This window comes from Anguilla rostrata, chromosome 12 (assembly GCF_018555375.3).
Source record: "Anguilla rostrata isolate EN2019 chromosome 12, ASM1855537v3, whole genome shotgun sequence".
In the NCBI taxonomy this organism is placed as follows: Eukaryota; Metazoa; Chordata; class Actinopteri; order Anguilliformes; family Anguillidae; genus Anguilla; species Anguilla rostrata.
In genome coordinates this window covers 10856377-10879216 of record NC_057944.1, presented here as the reverse complement: position 1 = coordinate 10879216, position 22840 = coordinate 10856377, and the positions used below count along the sequence as shown (strand labels likewise).

General features: G+C 38.7%; 1 protein-coding gene across 1 annotated transcript in view; it reads right to left on the bottom strand.

Annotated features, from left to right (window-relative positions):
- The window catches only part of LOC135236071 (opioid-binding protein/cell adhesion molecule-like), a 296427-nt gene extending 290879 nt beyond the window's left edge, over positions 1–5548 (bottom strand). Inside the window, exon 1 of the mRNA XM_064302241.1 lies at positions 5258–5548. Within this exon, the coding sequence (XP_064158311.1) occupies positions 5258–5318 (61 nt within the window). The 5' untranslated portion in view covers positions 5319–5548. The remainder of the gene's footprint in view (positions 1–5257) is intronic.
- Between the last annotated feature and the right edge of the window lie 17292 nt (positions 5549–22840).

The following is a 22840-nucleotide window of genomic DNA, read 5'->3' as shown; positions in this document are numbered from 1 at the left end:
AATTACAAACTGAAGAATGTACTATACACATCCTCTATTACTGGGTTTATTCCTGCTTCTGTTTTTTTTTTTTTTTGTAGTCTGCTTTCAAGTCCAGCACAGTTCACAGGCTCACAAGTAATTCCTGTCTAAAGCTTCAATAGAAAAACAAAACTTCTGTGTTAGCAAGATCTAATTTTAAATGAGGTTTACATTTCAAAGCCAGTAAAAGCTTTTCTAGAACAACACCAGGCTACCTTTGACATACAGACACACCTTTATTTGCTGGGAACATCTGTCTACCATTAGATAAAGCTTTAAATAAAGACAAATCATTTATATTCTTTGAACCATTGATGAATGTGGGGTTATTTGAGGCTCTGAGGCTTCACGTAAAACATGGCAGCTTTAATCCAACAATTCCCCCGTCTGCCGAAGTACAAAAAGGTTTATACGTGTGCTTTTAAGCAGGTCAGATCACAGAAAAGATGCCTGTTCTGAGTGCTGAATATTGACAGAGCTTGCCAATAAAAACTTTGGTTTTGGTCCACCTTATCCTCAGGCACAATTTTTTGTTTCTTTCACAGCTATATTTTTTGGTCAACATAATTTTACTGAGGGTCTTTTTTAAAAGCCTATCCTTGAAATGGCTGTTCTATGATTCATGATGTTGAGATCAAAGATGGTGGAGGTCGACAGGTGTGCTACATAAATGTTTAATCAGACGTATCAGGTTAAATTTATATTTGAAATATTTGGGCATATGGCTTGGAAGCATTGTAATTGTAATTTTATGTTTCTGCCATTTTGTTATCCCCATCTCTTCCCCAATGCCATTGCCACTTAGACATTTTTAACTTAGAAATTTATCTTTCAGGAGTTAGGTCCCTCCGTTATGTTAGAATCTGAACTCAGTTGTTCTGAATAAACCTGACCAAACTCACTACATGTATTGTTCAACGTCGTCCAGTAACCTTCGGTGAGGTGCGTGGGCAACTGCGGTTGTTATGAAATTGCCTGTCACAGTCACAAGAGCAGAATGCTGTTTAAAAGAATGAATCTTTTTTTTAATCAAAATGAATCAATGACTACCTGAGGAGCAGCACTGGGCAAGAGAGACCGGCTATAGGTTACTTTCTATCAAGTGCGTCAGAGCTCGGGAGCTGAATTTGAAGGAGATGCTGATACTTTTGTAGATAGTAGATGATGTGCTTTTCAAGGGGATTTGTGTTGGGTTCCTGATGGTGCCCGCAGCCTGTTATAGTTTGAATTGGGCTGCCACCTTGTGCCTTAGTAGTTATTATTTTTTTATATAGCAAAGTCACTGTGCTAAACTGTAAACCTTGACCATAAAACGAAAATATGGATAACCGTAACCCTCATGAGTTATTTAAATATTTCATATTTTAAGACTCCGGTCCACTGAGCTACTTACCACAAATGATGTGATAAATTGGGGACTCAAGCTCTCCTAACTTCTGTACGCACAGCTCACTCTCTGTTTGCCATTAGCTTTGTTAGCCAAATAACACTGATTTAATGGCGGCTGATAATCACCACTTGCCAGCTATTTAACAAAGATACTATTATAAAAGTAAACTTAAACACTTTGCCGTACATATTTATGCAAGCAAATAAACATCTTAATAAATAAAAATCTAATATTTTAATCAAATGTGACCGTATAATCAAAAAACATTTTTTTCTTTAGTTTTGGACCACCTTTGTACCTTTAGTGCAAAATACAAACTGTCAAATGTCCTGCGTTCCCAACACACAGCATTCCATGGGTAGTGAGAGCACTGGTATTGTAGATTGTTCCCAATCTTTGCACATTGCCCCCTGTAGCTTTTGAGAGTTAGAGGAGAGCGGAAGTGTCAAGGTTGTAACATTTGGATTTTATTGTAAGGTGATTGTTTGTAGCTAGCTAGAATGGTTAAACTTTACGCAGAGCATGGCTGTAGCAATACTTGCTACCTAGCTAGCTGGCAGGCTACTCCGAGCCCAGTAATGAGTTGGGAAATATAAATTAATAACATGTGCATTGTAATTGAGCCTGTGTGCCAAATTATGCTTCTTTTTTTGGCTTTTTACACTGATGTATTATGTAGGCCTAAGCAAGCTATTGGCCTAGCTAGTTGTGATGTTTCTTTCGTTGGCCATTTTGTGGCCATTTTAAAATTCACAAAACAATGCAGGTCTGTAAACTGTACAGCACACTGTGCCTTGAATAAAAAGTTTCCCCCCAAAATCTGTTTGCCTCCCTCCCCCTCACCTCAGGCAACTACCTGACATGGTAGTTCACAGCTTGGCTTTAATTACATAATAAATTAATTGATTAATTAACCATATTGATGTAATACTGTCTTACCACATCATCTGTACTGGAAAGCATGTGGCACCATCTGCATTGTGACCTGAAGAAGGTCACCAGTGTACGTAAGTGTAAGAAGGAACAAATCTCAGTGAGTCATAGATGATCAAGCATTCTACACACAAGGTCCCTTTATTGTACAAATGTTTCTTTCAGTATTGTATCTCTGCCAGTGACAGGCTCAACAACCAGCCATTCACTCAAACAACATACAAGGCATATTCAGAATGTTTCTGTACAGAATTCTAAAGCGTAGACTTATTCATCCAGATATAACCCCAACAATTGACTGTGGTTTTGTCATTTCTTTCAGTGTTTCCACTTGTTGATACTAGCGGTATTATTTTCTGGGTAAAAGCACAATCTGACTTTGGCCATACATTTCGCATCGCAGGCCTGGAGATGTTGAGAGACGTGGAAAATATACAATAGAAATTATTTTAATAATGAATAAATAGAATCAACCAAAAGAACACATTTCTTCAATTATTGTTACAGATATTCACACCCCTGTGTGTTGTGCTTTGTGCACTCTTCTTTTGCAAAGAAAACATTTCTGAGTTATGTATAATGTTATCAGATTAGAAAACACACTGGAACATATTCCACCAAACAAAACTTTCACAAACCTTCATATCTGTTAGTGGACTACCCTCTTCCATTCAAACAATACATTTGACATTTTGTTGCCAGCTAACCATATCTTGGTTGGTCTTGGTGTTTGCGTGAGATCTATGGCTCACTTAAAGATCAGTTTTTTTCAGAGGATCAGAGGTTGAGCTCCCTGGCAGAGGTAGCCCGGTTTCTGGCCAAAATGCGTACTTGGTGGAGTTTAGGCCAGTAGATGCAACAAAAAATTCCACAACTTCAAAAACCCTCCACCATCAACATCCTTCTACCAATGCCACACTCACTGTTCTTGTGTGGCCAAGAAGCTTAATTTTGGTCTCCTCTGACCATAATGCCTGATTTCAAGTGTTAAAGTGCCTTGTAGCAAAATCCAAAAATTTTCATGGAGGTAGTATCTGATGGAAGATTTGGAGACATTGTGTCCCCAATATTCAACCAAGTTTTGTAGACCTCCAGCTGTGGCCCTTGCATTTTTATTTCCTCTCAAACTGTCTCATTGTATGTGTTAGGTGTCCACACACTTTTGGACATGCAATGCAACAATTTGGAGCACAGTTCACAAATATTAAAGAAAAACTTTGCATATTGCAAAAGTAGTTTAAGAAAAAAGTTGATTGGGTCTAGGCAAAGGTATCTTAACAGTGTAAAACGGTAACACATGCACAAGCTTTAGTACAGATAGCCAGAATGACAGAACACCGATATGCCTAGAATTTGAGCATTACTGGAGACTGCATTCATCTCCCCTTTCAGCTTTATGGACAAACTGAAAACAAAACTGTCAGTGTCCCTTCCTCAGCCACTCTCAAAAAATATACTTATTTAAGAACAATTAAGGTTAGAATGAGATGCTGTGTCCTTTCTTCACTCCCAGCAAGTAAAGTTTGTTCAACATTTAATTGCAAGAGCACACTTGCTATTTGTCATACATCTACAGACTCTCTCACACATTATGATGTTACAGTATTGTAATTGAACGTTCAATATTCAACAGTTTTGTTTTTTTATGTTAGAAAGGTGGCTTGATTTACATAAAATTCACTGTGGGGAACAGCTACAGATTATTTAAATGGAATGTTCTCTATGGTAATCGACTTTTGTTGAGTGGCTGCAAAACAGACTGTGAAAAAATGAGGCAGACTAGTGTGGGTGTGTGGTAGCTTGGGTTACCCAACAATAATTAATTTAAATTACCACACACACACACACACAGGCGTGTGGGGAAATAGTGTCAAATGCAATCTATTAGCAGTCTAATGCCACTGGCAAGACTGTTTCTCAATCTACACATCTGTTGGGTAATGAATAAAATTGTATTTGTGTCCATAAATAAAATTTTTAAAAATCACAACAATATGATGAATGTATTTACTCAAGAAGCACTTTGTCTCTCATCCAATGCAAACTGTTAGAAGCCTTTTTTCCCCCTCGATAATAATATGAGTGGAGAACTTTAAAATCTGATCAAACTGAAATAGCTTACTCACGAAATCTGCATCTCCGTTCTTTATCAGTTTTTTCTGAAATACGTTGGCAAATGAGTGACTGTTTCCTGCTGGACTGTCTCGGATGCCTACATGGCTCCCCTGTAGAAGTGTGTGTGTGTTTTCTTGCTATTGGGGAAATCATCTTCAGGGAGCTTGTTTGTTTTTTTTGGGGTTTTTTTCTGCAGGCTCCTCATTTGCCTTTGCGCTCACCTGACGATCCTCAGACAATTATCCTAATTATTCCCAACCAGCTAAGCGGCAGTACTGGCACGTTGCCTTCCCCCACTCTGCCCCAGCGGCACCCCACGCCCGGCGTCGGCAAACACAAACTTTCAGGGCAAATTTGGCGTCTCTTTGCCCAGCACAAGGTGTTTTTTCAGGGGGAGGTGCTGGCTGACAGCGAGCAGCTCCTGCGCTTGTGGGAAGTTTTGTGAAACGATCCCCTGGAGGGGCAATCCCCACTGTCTGTACTGCTTTGCCACTGATACCCCAGATCAATAATCTCAGAAAATGTGTATGTATATATATATATTTTTTTTTTTCTGTCTGTATGTAGAACTGGCTGTGAATACTTGATAAAACAAAAGCGCACATCAAAGTGAAAATGCCCTCTTAGATCACTTAGAGTGCAAGCACAGTTTACTGAAGCATCTGTACCCTGTCTGACATGTAACACCTGGCATTTTAGGATAACAGTCTAAAAAGGAATCAGAGGAAAAAACATCAGAGAGAGAGAGAGAGAGAGAGGGGAGAGAGGGAGGGAGGGAGGCAAAGACAGTTACATTACCTGGAAATATGAGCAGAGCAAACACCCACGACAAGATGAGGAAGCAGACAGGATTATACATTCTTCAAGATGTTCAATTGAGGATTTTGTTTTTGTTGGATATTTCCCCCCTCTTTTTTTTTTCCAACAGGGATATAATGCTCTCCTATTTTTTCCTTTCTTTTATTTGATTAATGTAGTCTTGTTTTCCTCCCCTGGTGCTCTTCTCTGTGAAGGTGAGTTAAATCCACTGCAGGTTGAAGCAGAAGAGAGACTGAGTTCTCATTGATTATTCTACACTTACACTGACACAGGAATACGCAGCAATCTGGAGGCAAAAGACAGGCCCGCCCCCTTCACCTCGCCATTGGCTCACAGCCTCGTCTGTCAAACTGGGAACAGGCACTCTGCTGTTCAGTCTAGCTGTGCCACTTTGGGCAAGTGCTGCGATGAGACTAGACTGGCTGTAGGAAAATAACTGAAATGAAAGTAAATAATTTTCCTATTTCTGTACTGCAAAGCCACATAAAAGACCATTTAAGTTATTCAAATATTTTCTTTACTAGAATAATTTTGATTTAATGGACAATAAGTGGGACATTTGCATCTAAATAGGATGTAAATGTGTGTATTTTCAAGGATATAAGCCATACTCAAGTGTATAGGCTACAGCAGTCTCATCATGGCACAGCCTTACACTATGGGCTCTATATTCTGGAATCAATGTCGCAGGGTGCATGGGCAATGGCAATGGCGCGGCGTATGCGTGCACTGGGGCGTGGCCACTGAATTTAGGTGTTTTCGTGAATACAGGCGAGGAACGCACAGCTCGAAGCATGTGGCGCAGGTTCAAAAATAGGCTGGATTATGATGAGTATATTATCAGCGAATGTGTTGCAGTTGAATTCAATCATAGCCAATCAAATTACCTCTTTTCACTCCCTTTAATACGCACAAAACAGAGGTCTGCACGTGTCATGAATACCATATTGGTTTTTCATGGGAACATTTTTTAGAACAAATGTAGGAATTACATAAGAAAAGTTGCGTGAATTTGGCCCAATGTGTGCATGATCACAGCCTATTCAAAGGTTAATCCATGGTTTTCATGATCATATGCTGTCCAATTTGACTTTGATATAACTCCCACAGGAAAAATGCATACTTTGCATTTGTTCTTTTTTAAAAAATAATTTTGATTCCTGTATTTATTTATTAGGTAACGGGCATATCTCTAACTCAGTTACATTGACATCTGCTCTAGATAGCTAGCTCTTATCTGGCAAACAAAGGAGGTATATTGACTAGCATGTCTGAAGTGCATGTTTCTCTTGGACAATCTGTAATATTTTGTTTGAAGTTACCTTCTGTAATCAAGTTAGTTATTGATGGCGTAATCTCATATCAATGTTTCAGTGCCAGTGGAAAACGTAATACCTACATATTTTCATTTATTCAAACAAATTTATGCAAATGCACATTTGAATGCTTGATTATTCAAAATGTTTTTTATAATCTTATGCATAATATTGCTAGGTTAAATCATTTGTTAGCGGTTGTCTATTTTGTAATTTAAATATACAAATAAACCAGTTTCTGTATCAGCTATTTCAGTATATGGTGAACTCATAATATTATAATATTCTACACACTCAAAAAAAATCAGATTTACTTACAACCACTGTCCAGAATTTTTTTTTATGCGATACTATGAAGTATTGGCCAGTGAACTGATTCCAAGTTTAGTTCACAATTTTACAGTAGACATTATCTTGTGAAACAAATGCATTATTAGAGTGACAGAATGGCATACTGCCAATTTCTGTGGTCTATGCAAGGTATGCATTTTTCCTGTGGGATTTATATCAAAGTCAAATTGGACAGCATATGATCATGAAAACCATGGATTAACCTTTGAATAGGCTGTGATCATGCACACATTGGGCCAAATTCACGCAACTTTTCTTGTTCTAAAAAATGTTCCTATGAAAAACCAATATGGTATTCATGACACACACAAAACAGAGATCTGCACGTATCTCAGGTGTGTGATATGGTGAGTGCTTGCTGTTTAAGTTTTAAGTGCAATCCTGTCCATGTAATTAGCGTAAGGAAACTGCCATGAACAAATACAGATAAGAGAAAAAAAATTATGAATGTTCTTGTAAACATTTTTACACTCTGTTTACGATCAAATGTGATTGTACACGTTTCATGAATGAGACCCATTGCATGGGAAAGCCGTGAAATTAGCAACCCCCCCGATGCTGGGCTGCGATTTACGCTTTAGACCTGGTCTGAGCAGGTGAACATCTGGACCGGAAAATTGCAATGAGCTGCACCAGAATTGCAGTCCACATCAGCACATGATGAGTCAGGAAATTAACAAACAAGCTTGGGTTCGTCAAAATCCATGAGGAAAATACCACTTTGCCAGTGTGACGGCTCACAACACACCATGTGCTGGCCGTAAAATAGAACCCTAAAACTCTATTTCAATACAGCAAGGAATGAATCACTAGCTTATTTATGACTAGTTGACAAGAAACAAATATTTTAGACATTGAATGGAAGATATTAAATGATTAAATAAAATGATGAAATTAAAACATGAATTTTACCCAGAATGCCTGTGCCCTGCAAACTGAATACAAACTACATACACTACAGAAATGTAAATGAAATTATACTATTGTACTTATGTAGCCCTAGGATCAGCGGATTCCAAAGGATCCCATAACACTGAAGATCCGGCAGGCTATTGCACAGTAGGTATGATGTCTTTTTCAGCCCAAGTGTCTTTACTATGAAGTCAAATCCACCGCTGCTCTGTGAGGCCAAAAAACTCAGTTGTGTCTTATCTTACCATAACACCCGCTTCTAATCAAAGTTCAAGTGCCTCCAAATCATCTGTGTCTATTGCTTTCATGTCTGAACTTTGAAAGCATAGGCTGTTTGTTTTTTGAGAGGGGGGGGGGGGGTTAATTTTTTTTTAAACTTCAACAGCACATGATCTTGTTGCTGCCCTTTTTCTGCTTTTTTGGATCACTTTACATTTTTTGCTCTTATTTCAACCTTTCATTCTTTTTGCCCATTTCCCCCATTGCCCCTGGCTCCAAAAATACATTCACATTGTATTCCTCATATTGAACAACGCTTCCTCATACTCTGTTGCAAAGTGCATAAAAATATACTGTTTCGTTTATTTTTGTTGATTAATGTGTACATAAAATAGAGCATTTACGGTTGTAATAATTTATTTTCCACCAACGTTTTATTGTACAGAAAATTGCTTGTAAAGTTTTCTAACAAAGTTAATGTGAAACAAATATCAATCTATTGAACATTCAAAGTAAGCAATGCAATTGAACAAAATAATTTGCACATTCCCTAATAAGCATTCATGCATTCTGGCAACTCTTCACACCAATCAACCCCTTTGCATTTGCCATTGAATCCACCTGAAATAAGTAATGTGATCAGGAAGAAAGGAAACAAAGGGCATGTGGTTTGAAAAAACAAAAACTGAGTGGCCAGGTGGTAGTTCTATTAAAACAGAGGTCAGAGCAGTGAGGGGGGGTGGGCACCGGGGATACAAGCGGGGAAAGCCATCGATCGTCTGGAGCTGGATTGTGAGAGTTGCAGGAGAGGACTTGTTAAAAGGGATTTTGAATATCAACCACTGCAGCAGTGGGAGGTGGAGGCCACCGTCTAAGCATAAGGGAAAGACCAAGGAGGAAGCATTGAAGAGCGACTGGACAAACAAGGAAAACAATCTTTAAACAAACAACTGCGGATTACCATTTGCTGGTTTTGTGATGGACTAGACATAACAAGGACTGAGCAGATGGCAGCAATGAAAGACATGACAGTGATGGAGGAAACAAAGAGGGCTGAAGCAGAGGATTCCATAGAGCAGCCCTTCTTCTCAGCCGAGGACTGAGCCGAGCTGAGTACCGGACGAGCATGAGAGGACAATCAAAGGGGCACAAAGACCTTGTGTGGAGACAGCACGAAAGTGCCAGATTGGAGGAATGAACACACTGATGCTCAGGAACATTTTCGAGGGTCGATGCAGTGACGACTCCTAGCGAAGAAGTGGAGAGGATGCAGTTAAATGCTACTGCACAAGTTTGTGTGGTGGGAAGCATGAGAGAGAACACGAAATGAGAAATAACGGTAAATAAGACGTAGCAAACATGTCAGGGAACATAGAAGACATGAGCTATGATGGAGAAGCCTCCAGATGCTGTATACTGGTGAACCCCCAACCCTGATGCTGGAGAGCCACACGATGTGACAGTTTGCTTTGTTACTCAGGACTTCGTTTATCAATGAAAGCAATTTCTTACACAGATAAGTCATCTCATCTGATTTTATGGGTCTAAACTTTTCGCTGATTTTAGGTAGAAAACAAACAGTGGGGACACCTGCTGTACTGCCTTGTTGGTTGGAGGGGGAAGGGGAAGAAATATTTAAAGAAAAATGGGGTGTGCAAATGTGCTGTGGAGAGATGGGGAAAATGTTGACTATGAAAACGGAGATGAAAGTGCAAAAATTGAGGAAGGAAAGTCAAAGTCATGAAGAAAGTCAGTCTGTCGGCCAAGTGGCAGGTGAATAAAATACCGAGGAGGCAAAGAGGCAGTGTTCATGCTTTGAAACCGAAAGGAAGGTTAAGACTGAAGGGCAAGAGGGAGAATAAGCTGGAAGTCAGCCAAGAAGTAGAGAGGCAGCAACAGACCAGTTCAACCATGACACCCAGGGACACATGGAAAGAACACTGACATACACACTGTAGAGTGATGGTGTTGCTGAGAGAGAGAAGGTACAAACTGTAGGAACATGCACCAGACACTACATTTCCGAAAGTATGTGGACACCCCTTAAAAATGAGTGATTTTGCCTACTTCAGCCACACCCATTGATTTAAAAAGTGCATAAAATCAAGCATACAGCCATGCCATCTCCATTGAGAAACATTGGTAGTAGAATGGGTACTGAGCTCAGTGGCTTTCAATGTGGCACTGTCATAGGATGCCTATGTTACACCATTCCAACGAGTCAGTTCACCAAATTTCTGCCCTGCTTGAGCTGCCCCAGTCAACTAAGTGCTGTTGTTGTGAAGTGGAAATGTATAGGAGCAACAATAGCTCAGCTGCAAATCAATAAGCCACACAAGCTCACAGAGCGGGACCGCTGAGTGCTGAAGCGCGTAGTGCGTAAAAATGCTTGATCAGAACACTCAGAAGAGTTCCAAACTACCTCAGGAAACAACATTAGCACAAGAAATGTTTGTCAAGAGCTTCAGGAAATGGGTTTCCATAGTCGAGCAGCCGTACACAGGCCTAAGATCACCGCGCACAATGCCAAGCGTCGGCTAGAATGGGGTAAAGCACACCACCATTGGACTCTGTGGAAACCACGTTCTCTGGAGTGATCAAATACACTTCACGATCTGGAGGTCTGACAGACAAATCTGGGTTTGGTGGAATGCATAGTGCCAACTGTACTGGCCCAAATAGTGCCAACTGAAAAGTTGTGGAGGAGGTATAATGGTCTGGGGCTGTTCAATTCCAGCGACGGGAAATTTCAATGCTACAGCGTACAATGACATTCAAGAGAATTGTGCACTTCCAACTTTGTGGTTACAGTTTGGGGAAGGCTCTTTCCTGTTTCAGCATGACAATGTCCCTGTGCACAAAGCAAGGTCCATAAAGAAATGGTTTGCTGAGTTTGGTGGGGAAGAACTTGACTGGCCTGCACAGAGCCCTGACCTCTACCCCATCAAACACCTTTGGGATGAATTAGAATGCTGACTGCGAGTCGGGCCTTACACCCAACATCAATGCCAAACCTCACTAATGCCCTTGTGGCTGAATAGAAGCGAATACCTGCAGCCATGTTTCAAAATTTATAAGAGAGCCTTCCCAGAAGGGTGGAGGCTGTTACAGCTGCAAAAGGGGGTCCAACTCCATATTAATGCCCGTGGTTTTGGAATGAGATTTTCAGCTGGTACGTATGGGTGTGATGTTCAGGTGTCCACATACTTTTGGAGATGTAGTACATCTGGGTTAAACTTGATATAATTTGCTTAGATTGTAACAACATGAAGTATATCCATTTTTGCTATATTTTACAGCCCTGTCCAGAATTATGTTAATTATATATATACATATATATATATATACACACACACACACACACACACACACACTCCACACACTTTGGAAGCCCATCCTGCTTTTAAATAAATAATATATGATAGCAGTATAGACATCAAAATCAAAGACGAGAGTTTTGGAGTCTGGTTGTGACTATCAAATATATACAGATAGACAACCGTGTCCCATATCCCATGACTCCTTCAGAATTCAAGATCACCTCAGGTAAAGAGGGCAATCATTGTTTAGGCATCAAAGCTGAACTGAAATAGCTAGGCTTCCATTTCCAGTTTCACCAAAAGCACAATAAACAACCAAAATAACAAACTCTCGGTTTTCCTGTCTGTCAAATCTTTACAGAAAGTGGGTCACTATGGTAATTTCAATATTTGGAACACCTTATGTATGAAGGCACCTCCCTGTGCATTCTTTTTTCATTACAACAAACAGAATGCTTCAGAGAGTATATCTTTCACTATCCAATCAGCTTGAGACAAAAGTAGGTTAATTACCAAAGGCAATTAATGCCCAGAAGACCTTGTCAATTAATTTGGACAGTAGATTACATCAATCTTCTGTTAGTAGTTCTCAGGTTTCTGGATCATATTCTGAGCTGGCAGGGAGACGTACTGTCACCAGTGATGTGTGTCCTTATATGAATGATTTGATGGCTCATTTCTCTCAGTCACAGTACAATGGCAAGCAGAATGAGTGTATAATGTATATTTCACACTTTGCTGTACTTGTGCATTAATCAAAATGTAATAAGTTTCTGGCTCACCAGAAGAGGAGAAATCTTTCAACTGTTTTGGATGCAGAAGTCACCTCTGGTCAGTAGCAGTGTGTATGAAAATAGATTATATGGCTAGGTTTTCTTTTACAATACACTGCATCAACACTTTGTTAGTTACCTACAAATTTTAACAAAGATTGTTGTGGAGTGTATGGAGTTCGGCATTTTTAACCCCTTAAGTCGCACAAGCCCATATTCAGGCTGAAGCAGATTTATTTACATTCATTAGTCTGGTCACACAATACACCATTTATAAGAGTTACTGCCCATGGTTTTGTCTCTATAGACTATTTTACCATGCCAATGTTTTAGCGACAATGGTTCCTTATTTTGTAACGTGGGGCGGCAGAACAAGCAGTCCTAAACTTCTTTGTGTTTTGGAACACTACAGACAACAGAAATCATGATAAAGTCAATATGCTTGTCATGGCATGAATCCAACTAAATGAAATCCATAGTCATTTTAGTCAGTCATTTTCACTAAACATTGTGTAAATATTAACTGTCAAAGCCTTAGTTCATTGACAAGTTTGAAAGGCATAATCTTAACAACAGCATCCTCCAGTGGTTTGTCTGTTGTGTCAATTAAGCATATTATTATTTATGTTTGTTTTTAGTACATTTCATCATTACAGAAAAAAAGTTTAGCATTCAACAGAAATAAGGAAAATATCTAATACAGATTTATGTGCATACCTCAGTGGCAGCCCATCAAAAAGCTTTTTTCATCTCCTAGTCAAGTTAAAGCAATATTAAAAATATTGCTTATAATTGCTTAATATCTTTAAACAACTAAAATATATTTGTTTCAGGTTTTGTGTTTATTATTGTACAATAAATACAAACTATATTGCATATATCCTTCAGAGTTACATCCTACTAATACTGAATGTAATTTAAAAATGTAATTGGAGTTAAGTCTAAATATTTGACTTGCCATGTTTAGGTGAAGAGCAGACAAGGAGTTAATTTAAAGCACAATTAAATCTGTTCCACATTTGTATTCAACTCAAGGAGACATTAAAAATGACCTCCAGTGTGTAATTATAAACTTCTCACTATTTAGATGCATTCTAATTATAAAAATAATGGCTGCTTTAAGTGGAAATAAATTAAATTACTCGATTAAGGGCTGCCATTATGAAACGAGAACTGTGTCTTACATAAGAAATGATGAAGAAATTAATCCCCTTTGAATTGTTGTTTAGGAGTTCGTTGAAGGGAAAATAACAATGGCTAGTGCCCTTAGTAATGTGTTTAAGCTGCAGGATGATATACATTTTAGGTTGTATAGAGAGATTACAATGTGCTCATATTTGTGTGGGTGTGTGTGCGTGTGTCTCCACCTTGTAGCGCTGGAAAGGCTTGTATATTCCAATGATCCCAAGAGCAATACTGTCCAGAGCAATGCTCCTGGTGGGGTTTTCTCAGGGTGGTATGGTTAAACGGGTGGTCCCAGACAAAGAGCAACTCATGCCGTGTTGGGGTCAGACACTAGCCAATCTCATTACATCAGCCCTGGCAATCACCATCCTTCCCAGTGAAGGTGGGGGGTTAAAAAGGGCTGTGTACTAGCTTCGGTGATCTATTCCTTGCCCCTACAAATCTCTCACTCCCAATGATGCCACCCAGCTACAATTCAGTCTCGATAGTTTGCGGCTTGTTCAGTCTCATTGGCTGTAGGCTCTCACTAAGTGTTACATCTTTATCACCCATGAGCTGCAGTATGCAGATGACTGTGCCTTCCTCGCTCCACAGCTATGAAGAGATAATGACTTCTATGAAGAGAAGATGCATATAAGCATATAATAATGAAAATGTAGTTTTAAAAAATCTGTATGTGAATGCATAACTATTTCATTTATAATAGAATTTGAGTGATATATCATCTTGGTGGCCTTTTTTTTTTTACTTACAACAAACCAATAAGTCACATTACAAAGAAGTAAAAGCACGAAACAATTCTGATACTGTCAGTGTGTTTACATAAATAGACGAATTAGCCTGTTTCCTTCATGTATTATATTCTTATCTATTGTTGCTGTGATGTTCAGGGAAGAGAAAGATAAAAGGGATTTTAAAACACTGTACTACTGATGGCAGTGGCATTACACTCATGCTAGGGTTGTCCCATGGTAGGGTTGTGTCCACGGCCTCTCACTACTAAAGGTGGGCGTGAAGATGCCATTTCCTGACAAAGCAACGAGGAAATTTCAGATAAAAGAGCACAGGTTGTTACACATAATCAGTGGCTATTTGAGAGCTATATATACTGTAAGCACACAAAGATGATAAAGTTGTTTATTTGGGGAAAAATAACTGAAAAAGCACATAGTACAAAGCCAGCTTTTGAAAATCAAGATTTTCCCTATTCCCTATTTGTTTTCTAGGAGTCTTTTAAGGATGTTTGTCATTTCTCATTTTATTTTCCACTAAGCTGACGATTAGTCATTGTATGCACTGTCAACCCCACATTTCCAGTAAATATCGTCAAGCAGAGTATGCAGGTGATCTCAGAGTATGCAGCTGTGGTTTTAAGCAGCCACATTTCTGGCAGTTCTGCTTTGTGAATGTCCAATAAGCACCAGCTTATCAAGTAACCTTTTACCTTCAAAGGAAAACAAAAAAAAAAATCAATGTTGGGTCACAGGGGGTAGGTTATACATTTTTATCTTTCACACATAACAAAACATCTAGGATATGCTCCTTTATAATCAAACAAATCCACGTTTATGTTTTTTTTATACTACATTGGAAATAGAAAAGTGAAAATTAAACAAAATAAAGAAAAAAGGATATTCAAAAACCACATCTTTTATGAAGCAGAACAGAACTACAGAAATATATCAAAAAATGAAGTGAACACATTCAAATGTTTACCAATATTAAGTTTGTTTTTCACCAAGGATGATGACTGCTACAGTTGAAACCTGTCTACTGAGCTTGCATGGGTGCAACCAAGTTTTAGTATGTAGAGAGGATGGAGAGCCAAGTACTTTTGGTTTCCTTACTAATGGGCATTCAAATCGGAAGAGAGATCTTTTTAGATAATTTATAACTACAGATATTTTATTGTGGAGGGGGGGGTATCTGGCCAGTTATGGTTATTGAAGAGATTATCCCCCCTGAATGCCCAGCGATTATGACCTTGGTAAAAATGCAATTGGAATGATCACACACAGTGGTCCCCATGAATCAATTTTAAAGTGAGTGAAGATCCTCATTTCTTGTGGTATTTTCAAAAGAAAAATTATTTTAAAACTTCTACTTCCTCTGCCACAGGTCAGTCGGGACATTAAACTGAAAAGACACTGCTTAAGCATCTCTCAAACACGTGTCCATTATCACTGATATTCAAGAGGAGACTGATGAATCAACCTCTTCTCTGACTGCACCACTTGCTTTCCCAGCAGCACTTTTTCTGGTGCAGTCCCCCATGGTCTTTCTGTGGCCATCCTGCTTTATCTCATGGCCCGTGTTTTTCCTCCAGTGAAATTCAGAGAATGGCGTCCCTTTCTCCCTCTTTCTTTTCCCTGCTGGGGCCCGACTGTCCATCCATTCAGGGATGTCTGCTTCTTTTTCTTTCTGTTTTATCAGCTGTCTTGACACCTTCCCAGTATTAGCTCTGCCTTTTGAGACATGTACAGACAGATGCAAGACTTTTTCTCACCTTTTGCCATTTCTATTAAAGATCCTGTTATCTTACCAGTCAGTCAGATGCACATTACAGGTCAGTGTGATTTTTGAAGATCCATAAAGACATATTATTTGAAGGTACCCATCTCTTGTATTAGGTCTCTATGACATATTGTTGGTAATTAATGGACTCTACCTGTGTGCAGAAAAGAAACTGTCAGGCACTTAAGTGTGCTGCTAACATCTGTGACAGGCAGCCAATGTTATATTTAGCTCTCCACGCCTCTCTTAGCACCAGTGTGTCATCAAATATCTGCAACATGTGCCTGAAAAAAACAAGTGCATTACAAACATGGAGCTAAACCACAAGCATGCTTGAATTCCTAGTCCCCTAAAATCATACAGGAATGATTATAGCTTCATCTTCATATCTTCACATTCTCTTTGCTGAATGTTTTATTTATTTGTTTGTTTGTTTGCTTATTTATCTATTTACTAACTGATTAAATTTTTTAAATTTATTTTTTGCATTGTACTTTGTGCCCTTCATTTGTCCTCCAGAATGAATAGAAGTCTCAATAAGAGCAGAGCTACATTGATAGAAGATGTGACCTATTTGGCATCTGTACCTGAGTTCAATTCACTGAATTGTCGTAAGCGAGAGTTCCGGCCAGCAAGCATAATTCCAGCAACTAGCAAATCATTAAATATGCAGCACCAGATAATAATTATGATTAAAATAATAAATTATGTAGTGTCGGAGTAAATATTGTTTTGGAGCTTTTCCAAGTGTATGGAGAGGAACTACCGTGGGACAGTGTTGATCAGTGAGAGGTTTAAGAGGAAATATTGTTCAGCAGTTCTTTATTACCTCTAAACCAGCCATTACATTAGTAATACTGGGTACTGTAGAATGCTCCAATGGAATAACAAAAAAGGGTTTTGTGTCTTAACTGCTTTGGTACTCTAAAGCTAGAAGCTTTGCATTGCGTCACTGGAGCAGTGTGGTATAGTGGTTAAGGAGCTGATCTTGTAAATCAAAGTTCAGTGTCACCATTGTTGCTTGAAAAAAGGGAGAGTAGGGTGTCTAAATGAGTTTAACAAAGCAGTTAACCTGAGTTGGAACAAAATACAAAGCCTCCGAATTCCCTGGGGACATTGTACTATAGTTCAGATGGGAAGCATATTTAAGATCCATTTTCTTTTAAATTGATATCCCAACTACTATTTTATAGACCAGACGTAAAGCAGGAATACCTAATATATATTTCCACTGTAACATGCTATAATACAACATGCAATATATGAGAGATCTGAATCAATACACTGTGTATTCAGTGTAGTTGGATGATTTTTTAAAAATGTTTCTCATTCACCATACTGTAGTTCCACCTGATCATTCAATCATAACCTTCTTGAGAATTTTAAGCAAGCATATTGATCATTGTGTGATCTTTACATTTCTTAACAATAAATCGCAATATATCATATAAATGGGTTGGTCAGTTCAACAGATATTCTCACAACTTCAACAAGCACAGTGCCTCAAATTAACATACAAACCAAGTAATGACTGAGACCAGCTACAGTAAGGAAGAAGTAGAACCAATATCGTTCGAGATTGCCAGACAATGCAGACAGACACTCCGGAATTTTCCAGGGCTCTTCTAATCGCCATGACAATGACCATAATAAATGGCATTAATCCGAGTCGACAAACAATCACTTTTCTGCAGTGATGCCTGAACTCATCTCACCCCATGTGTTTTCATGAGACAGGATGTTGAGGATTTCAATAGGGGTGGTATCTGATGTTGAGAAAAACAAGAAGAGAATGAACTGAATTGAGACGTGTCTCTGCAGTTCTTCAAACAGTTTAGACACACAGAGCAAACATGGTTTTGACCAGGAGTGTTGACATCAGATAGGAGGCAGATGGAGAATGGAAAAGGAAAGATGAGGAAGATGGAGAAAGGAAACGGAACAGAGATGATCTTTTAAAATAGTTGTCTCTCAAAGTGATTTGGTTTATCTTACAGCCCAATTCCCACAACATTTTCATAGTATATTATAGTAAACTTGTTTGTCTTCAATACTGAATTGTTCTTTTATCACATATTTAGGATATCCAATCTAAAATATATTTCAATACAAGCACTTTCATGTTTGCTGGTGAGAGAATTCCTTTAGCACGGAGTGCATGGGGTGAAAATCAGACAACCTCCTCAATTACAGACACCGAGAAGAAAGTGCCTCATGTTTGCCCTTTAGATAATTGCAAGCTCAACTACAAATTGAAGGCTTTGATATCTCTAGCCTTGTAAAGTGTTTTTCTTCTTTCCACATGGCAGATATATTGAAAGGAACGGTCATCTGCTGCCAGACTGTTGATATTAGAAGAGAGGTGGTCCATCCAACATGTGACTCCCAAGATACAGTACAATACAAACTATTCCAGATGACAAATAACTACAATTCCTCTAACATGTAAAGTCTTATCCTGATTTTGTTTATTTATTTTTTGATAATGTTTATGGCATGTATATTTTTAATGTTTGGAATATGTTTAAAACATGACACGAAAAGGAGAACATGAATTAAATGGCGAACAGTCATAGGACCTTAGATCACCCATGGAATCTTCTTGAAGTCATTTGCAGATGGCATTTTATTTATTGCTTTGGCAAAAGCATTTGCTAATATGCATCCAAGCATGTGCACTAAAAAAAGCTAAGTTCTGTGTAACACTAATATGATTATACAATAGGTAGGTGACCAAATCATCAAAATGTGGTAATCATAGGTAGGAAAACAAACCATCACCACAGCTTTACCTTAAAGTAGCCCTGACTCTGCAGAGACTTTTTTTCTTTTTTGTGCATCGTGTCTAATCACATTTACCTGTTGTCCTCTTGTACAGAGCTTAGAGACCTGGGGTTGCAGGTGATTCTCAAAGAGAGACTCATCATTTCTCAGACAAATTCAGGGGGATGCTGATGACATTCAACCCTTGGAAAGGGTTATTTTCAGTCAAGCATGGCATGTGGGCATATCATTTTTGCAGGGACTTAAAAACTCAATTTACATCCAAGTAAGAAAATGCATATGCACTTCTGAGCCACAGGTATTATAATGACAAGTCTCATACCTTTCATAGCCGTCAGTAATTTGTCACGATCAAGCAGCAGATGGAAGACACCAGATGAAGCCGTGAAATTGTTTTAAAGCTAAGCATATTTACGCTTATTTTCAGGAGCAAGTGAGAGGGAATAACCAGTTAGAACGTCCTGTTCATGGTAGATGAAAATCATTTTCCAGTGTACAAAAATGTTACTCACACATACCAAGCACTGTCTATAAGTCATTAAAACGTGAAATCTGAACACAATGTGATTACCCACACTTTAGGTGTCACTACATTATGATAAGGCAACTTGGTTTCTGTGCCACTTTTCCCTTTATAGAGTAAAGGATCAAGTCATCAGGTGGGACCATATCACTGGCTATATGACAGTTAAAGTTGCCATAAAACTGCTAGATATATTATCTGCATGTGTAACACACTGCAACCTATAACTGTCAGTCAAAGACACCAAATTAATAAATGTACAAACTCTCCATGGTTTTGCTAATGCTATCCAGGTGTTGCAAATTCAGCGGTACATAAGTGAAATAAATGTCACTGACACTGAACTGGTCCAGCGACTGATTCAGGAAAGTGCATACCATCTGAATCAAGCTCAGGTGAAGGTCAACCTGGCCAAATAGATCTAACATGCGACTACACGCTCAGCCCAGTACACCTGTATACTTGGTGGGATTGGGTCTACAGAGGGTGTGTCATCGCCAGTCTGCTTGTCTTCACCATTACACTCATCCAGCCCTGCTACTTCAGGCATCTCATAGTCTCACTGCAATCAGAGTGATGACAGTTGCTACCCGATCAGCGCTTATGTAAACCTTAAGCTGGTGTCTCTGATGGTGCACAGTGAGCATGGACTTTTGGAACACAATTCAAAAGTTAAGAAGCCAGCACCCAGCTGTAGTACAAAGGTTAACCCAGTTTGATAGGCTTACAAAGATTGGACAAGCAGGATCAATAATGTAACTGACTCAAAAATCATGTTTAACCTTTCCTTTGTGCCTGCAAATGATCCGCCAGTAGAGTGGCTCTATACGAATCACTGTCTGTCTAAGTAGATGCGGACATGGTTTTGGTGTGGGTAGCCTACATAGATACAATTGTGTGTCTTGCTGTGGCACTAGTGTGTAGGCAAGTGACTACGGGTTGCAGATATCCTGAGTTCTATGTGTATGTTAGGACCTTAAAATGTGATTGATTATTTACCACTAAAGATAAAAGCACATGCCAAAAGAATAACCACTCAATATGCAGCCTTTTTACACAGAATCTTTGAATTGTTTTCTCAAAAATGTGACATCTAGTTACGATTCACATCTTTGAAACAAAGATACAAAGATATTTTTGCAATTGTGTCAGCCTACAGACGATAAGAAGCTTGAGCCCACGCCAAAGACCAACGTCAACCTCATTTTTTTTACTGGGATTAAAAACTCAGGTACAGTGATGTATATCAGGGAAAATAAACATGAAAAATAATTTCTCAGTTTTTGCATCTGCACATTCGGTGGCCTGTTTAGCCAGATAAAAACTACCTTAAAATGAATGGAGCTGCCAGGAACTAAGAACCACTGACTAAAATGAAACCGTAAAAACTCTAGCAGCAAAATTCTATGATTTATGAACACCATAGAGTTTTTCTCATGACAGTAAGTCACTGAAAACATTTGATATCTAGGGTTTATGAAGTTCCATTCTCTGACTAACAAATACATTCAGATTATTCTTTCTGAACGTATAAACATCACTTTTTGGAGAACATATCATGGATGTTTTAGAATTGAGTGACTAAGGTACTTTAAAGAATGCTTATTTCTGTTTGCAGTGAGGCAAATAATGTTATCTGCTTGGAAATGCAATTAGTGTTAAGTACTGCATATGCTGCATTAATTAAGAATGGCTAAATATCACCATTAATTATCAGCAACCCATGGATAGTTGAATAAGTACTCAATAGAAACGGCAAAATAGCAATGCTTTTTTATCAGCTTGCAATTTAACAACGATTCAATATGCAATTTAAAAAAGTGTAATTTTGGATTGGTATGAAACAAGTGCAGTTTAACATCATTTGGTGATGTGGAAATATATTTTTTTCATGAGACATGGAGACTTATTTACACAGTTAAATGATAAATATATGTAGAGGTCAGGCTTTTTTGTATTGGTTCTGGATTACACTAGTCTTATCTCCCCTTTGGTTTTATCCTCACAATAATAAGAAGCTAACTAAATTAGTTAGCATTTTGGCAAGAAACCTGGTCAAACTTCAGAGCCTGTTGCTAAACCTCAAGTTAAGTCCTTTAAAGGATTAAGATAAACCACAGAAAAAGTACATAAATGTGCTCCAAGACTCCTTATAAAAAAAGGAGGTAACCAGATTGTGTTGCATCCCAACTATGGAGCTTCTCCACCATAGCTCCCCAGTGGTGGAACCAACTCCCCATTCCTCTACGAACCACTTGGTCATTTCCCATCTTCTGCCGTTGTCTTAATACACATCTCTTCAGACTGTACCTGGACTAACTATCACTACAAGACATTGCAAGAGCCACCAGCCATGATAAATCACCTGTAGCAGGTCATATATTTGCGGTCTACCATCAGAACACCCTAAAATACATATGCGTTATTCCATACACATTTTACAGATGCCGCATTTTTTAAATTTTACCAGCCCAAACCTATGGTAAACATGGAAAAATGCTATTTGTCTCATTAATAAAAGTCTCGTCTATAAAAGTTCTGCAATTCCTTAGTGGCAAAAAGGCAAAAACATTCTTATGCTTCTTCTAGCTGTAAAGCGCAAACATTGAAGCTAAGGACTGTGAAAAAGAAATAAAAATAAAGAAGAGAGTGAGGCCGTCAGATGACTGAATCTTTGGCTGACCGGAGAGCTGGTACAGTGTGGGTGGACTGGGCACCAGAGACGCTGGGGGGGTAAGGGTGGGGGTAGGGTTTGGGGGGGGGGCATACAGCTCCATTGTGAAAACACCACTTCACAGTGGAGCATGTCAGCCTCTCCTCGACTGAGAGACATAATTAGGAGGTGTGTGGAAGGACATGTTCATTATATTCGAATATACAATTCCTGGCAGAGGCCATTGTGTCATTGTGCATTGTCGGAAAGAGAATAAACCCCAGAAACTAAACCAACCCACGTCACAATTAAGGTTCCTTTTATTTCCCTTCCTTTTCCATTTTATATAAATTATACATATTTTTTTAAACTACCTGCAGCATTGTGCACCCACATACCAAGCAGTGACAGAAGCCATCAAACCAAAACACCCAACTAATTCGCACTTCCTGCAATTACAGATTTCTTTTTTCTTGTTTTTATACTACTTGCAGCCTTGTTTATTTATTATTTTTAGATTTTTTTTGGTGACCATTTACAATACTGGACACACATAAGCATTTACTAATACTCAAACTTATGCGTAAATCATAATGAATTAATGCATAATTCATGATGAATTAATGAACAAACTAATGCTTAACACATCATTAATAATGAAGCAGCCACTGGAGTCATATATAAATAATTATTTTAAATGGTCAATGTTATGGATATTAACAATTAACGTATGGTATTAATGACTATTTATTCATGTATGCATTGATAGCAGTGTTATAGGGTTGGTGTTTGAGACACTGCCTGCAGTATCAGAAACCCCTGGCTTATCTTTAAATCAACGGGACTTTGCTCCCATGAGGTGCATTTATTAAAGGCACTTGTCAAAAGCATGCCCGGGCCCCATAGCCTAAGCATTGCAGAATCAAGGGTTACAGAATGTCATTGCGTCACTGATCTTTGCATGTGGGACAGGCGACACATCAGCGATTGCAGAAGCACAACTGCCAATTTG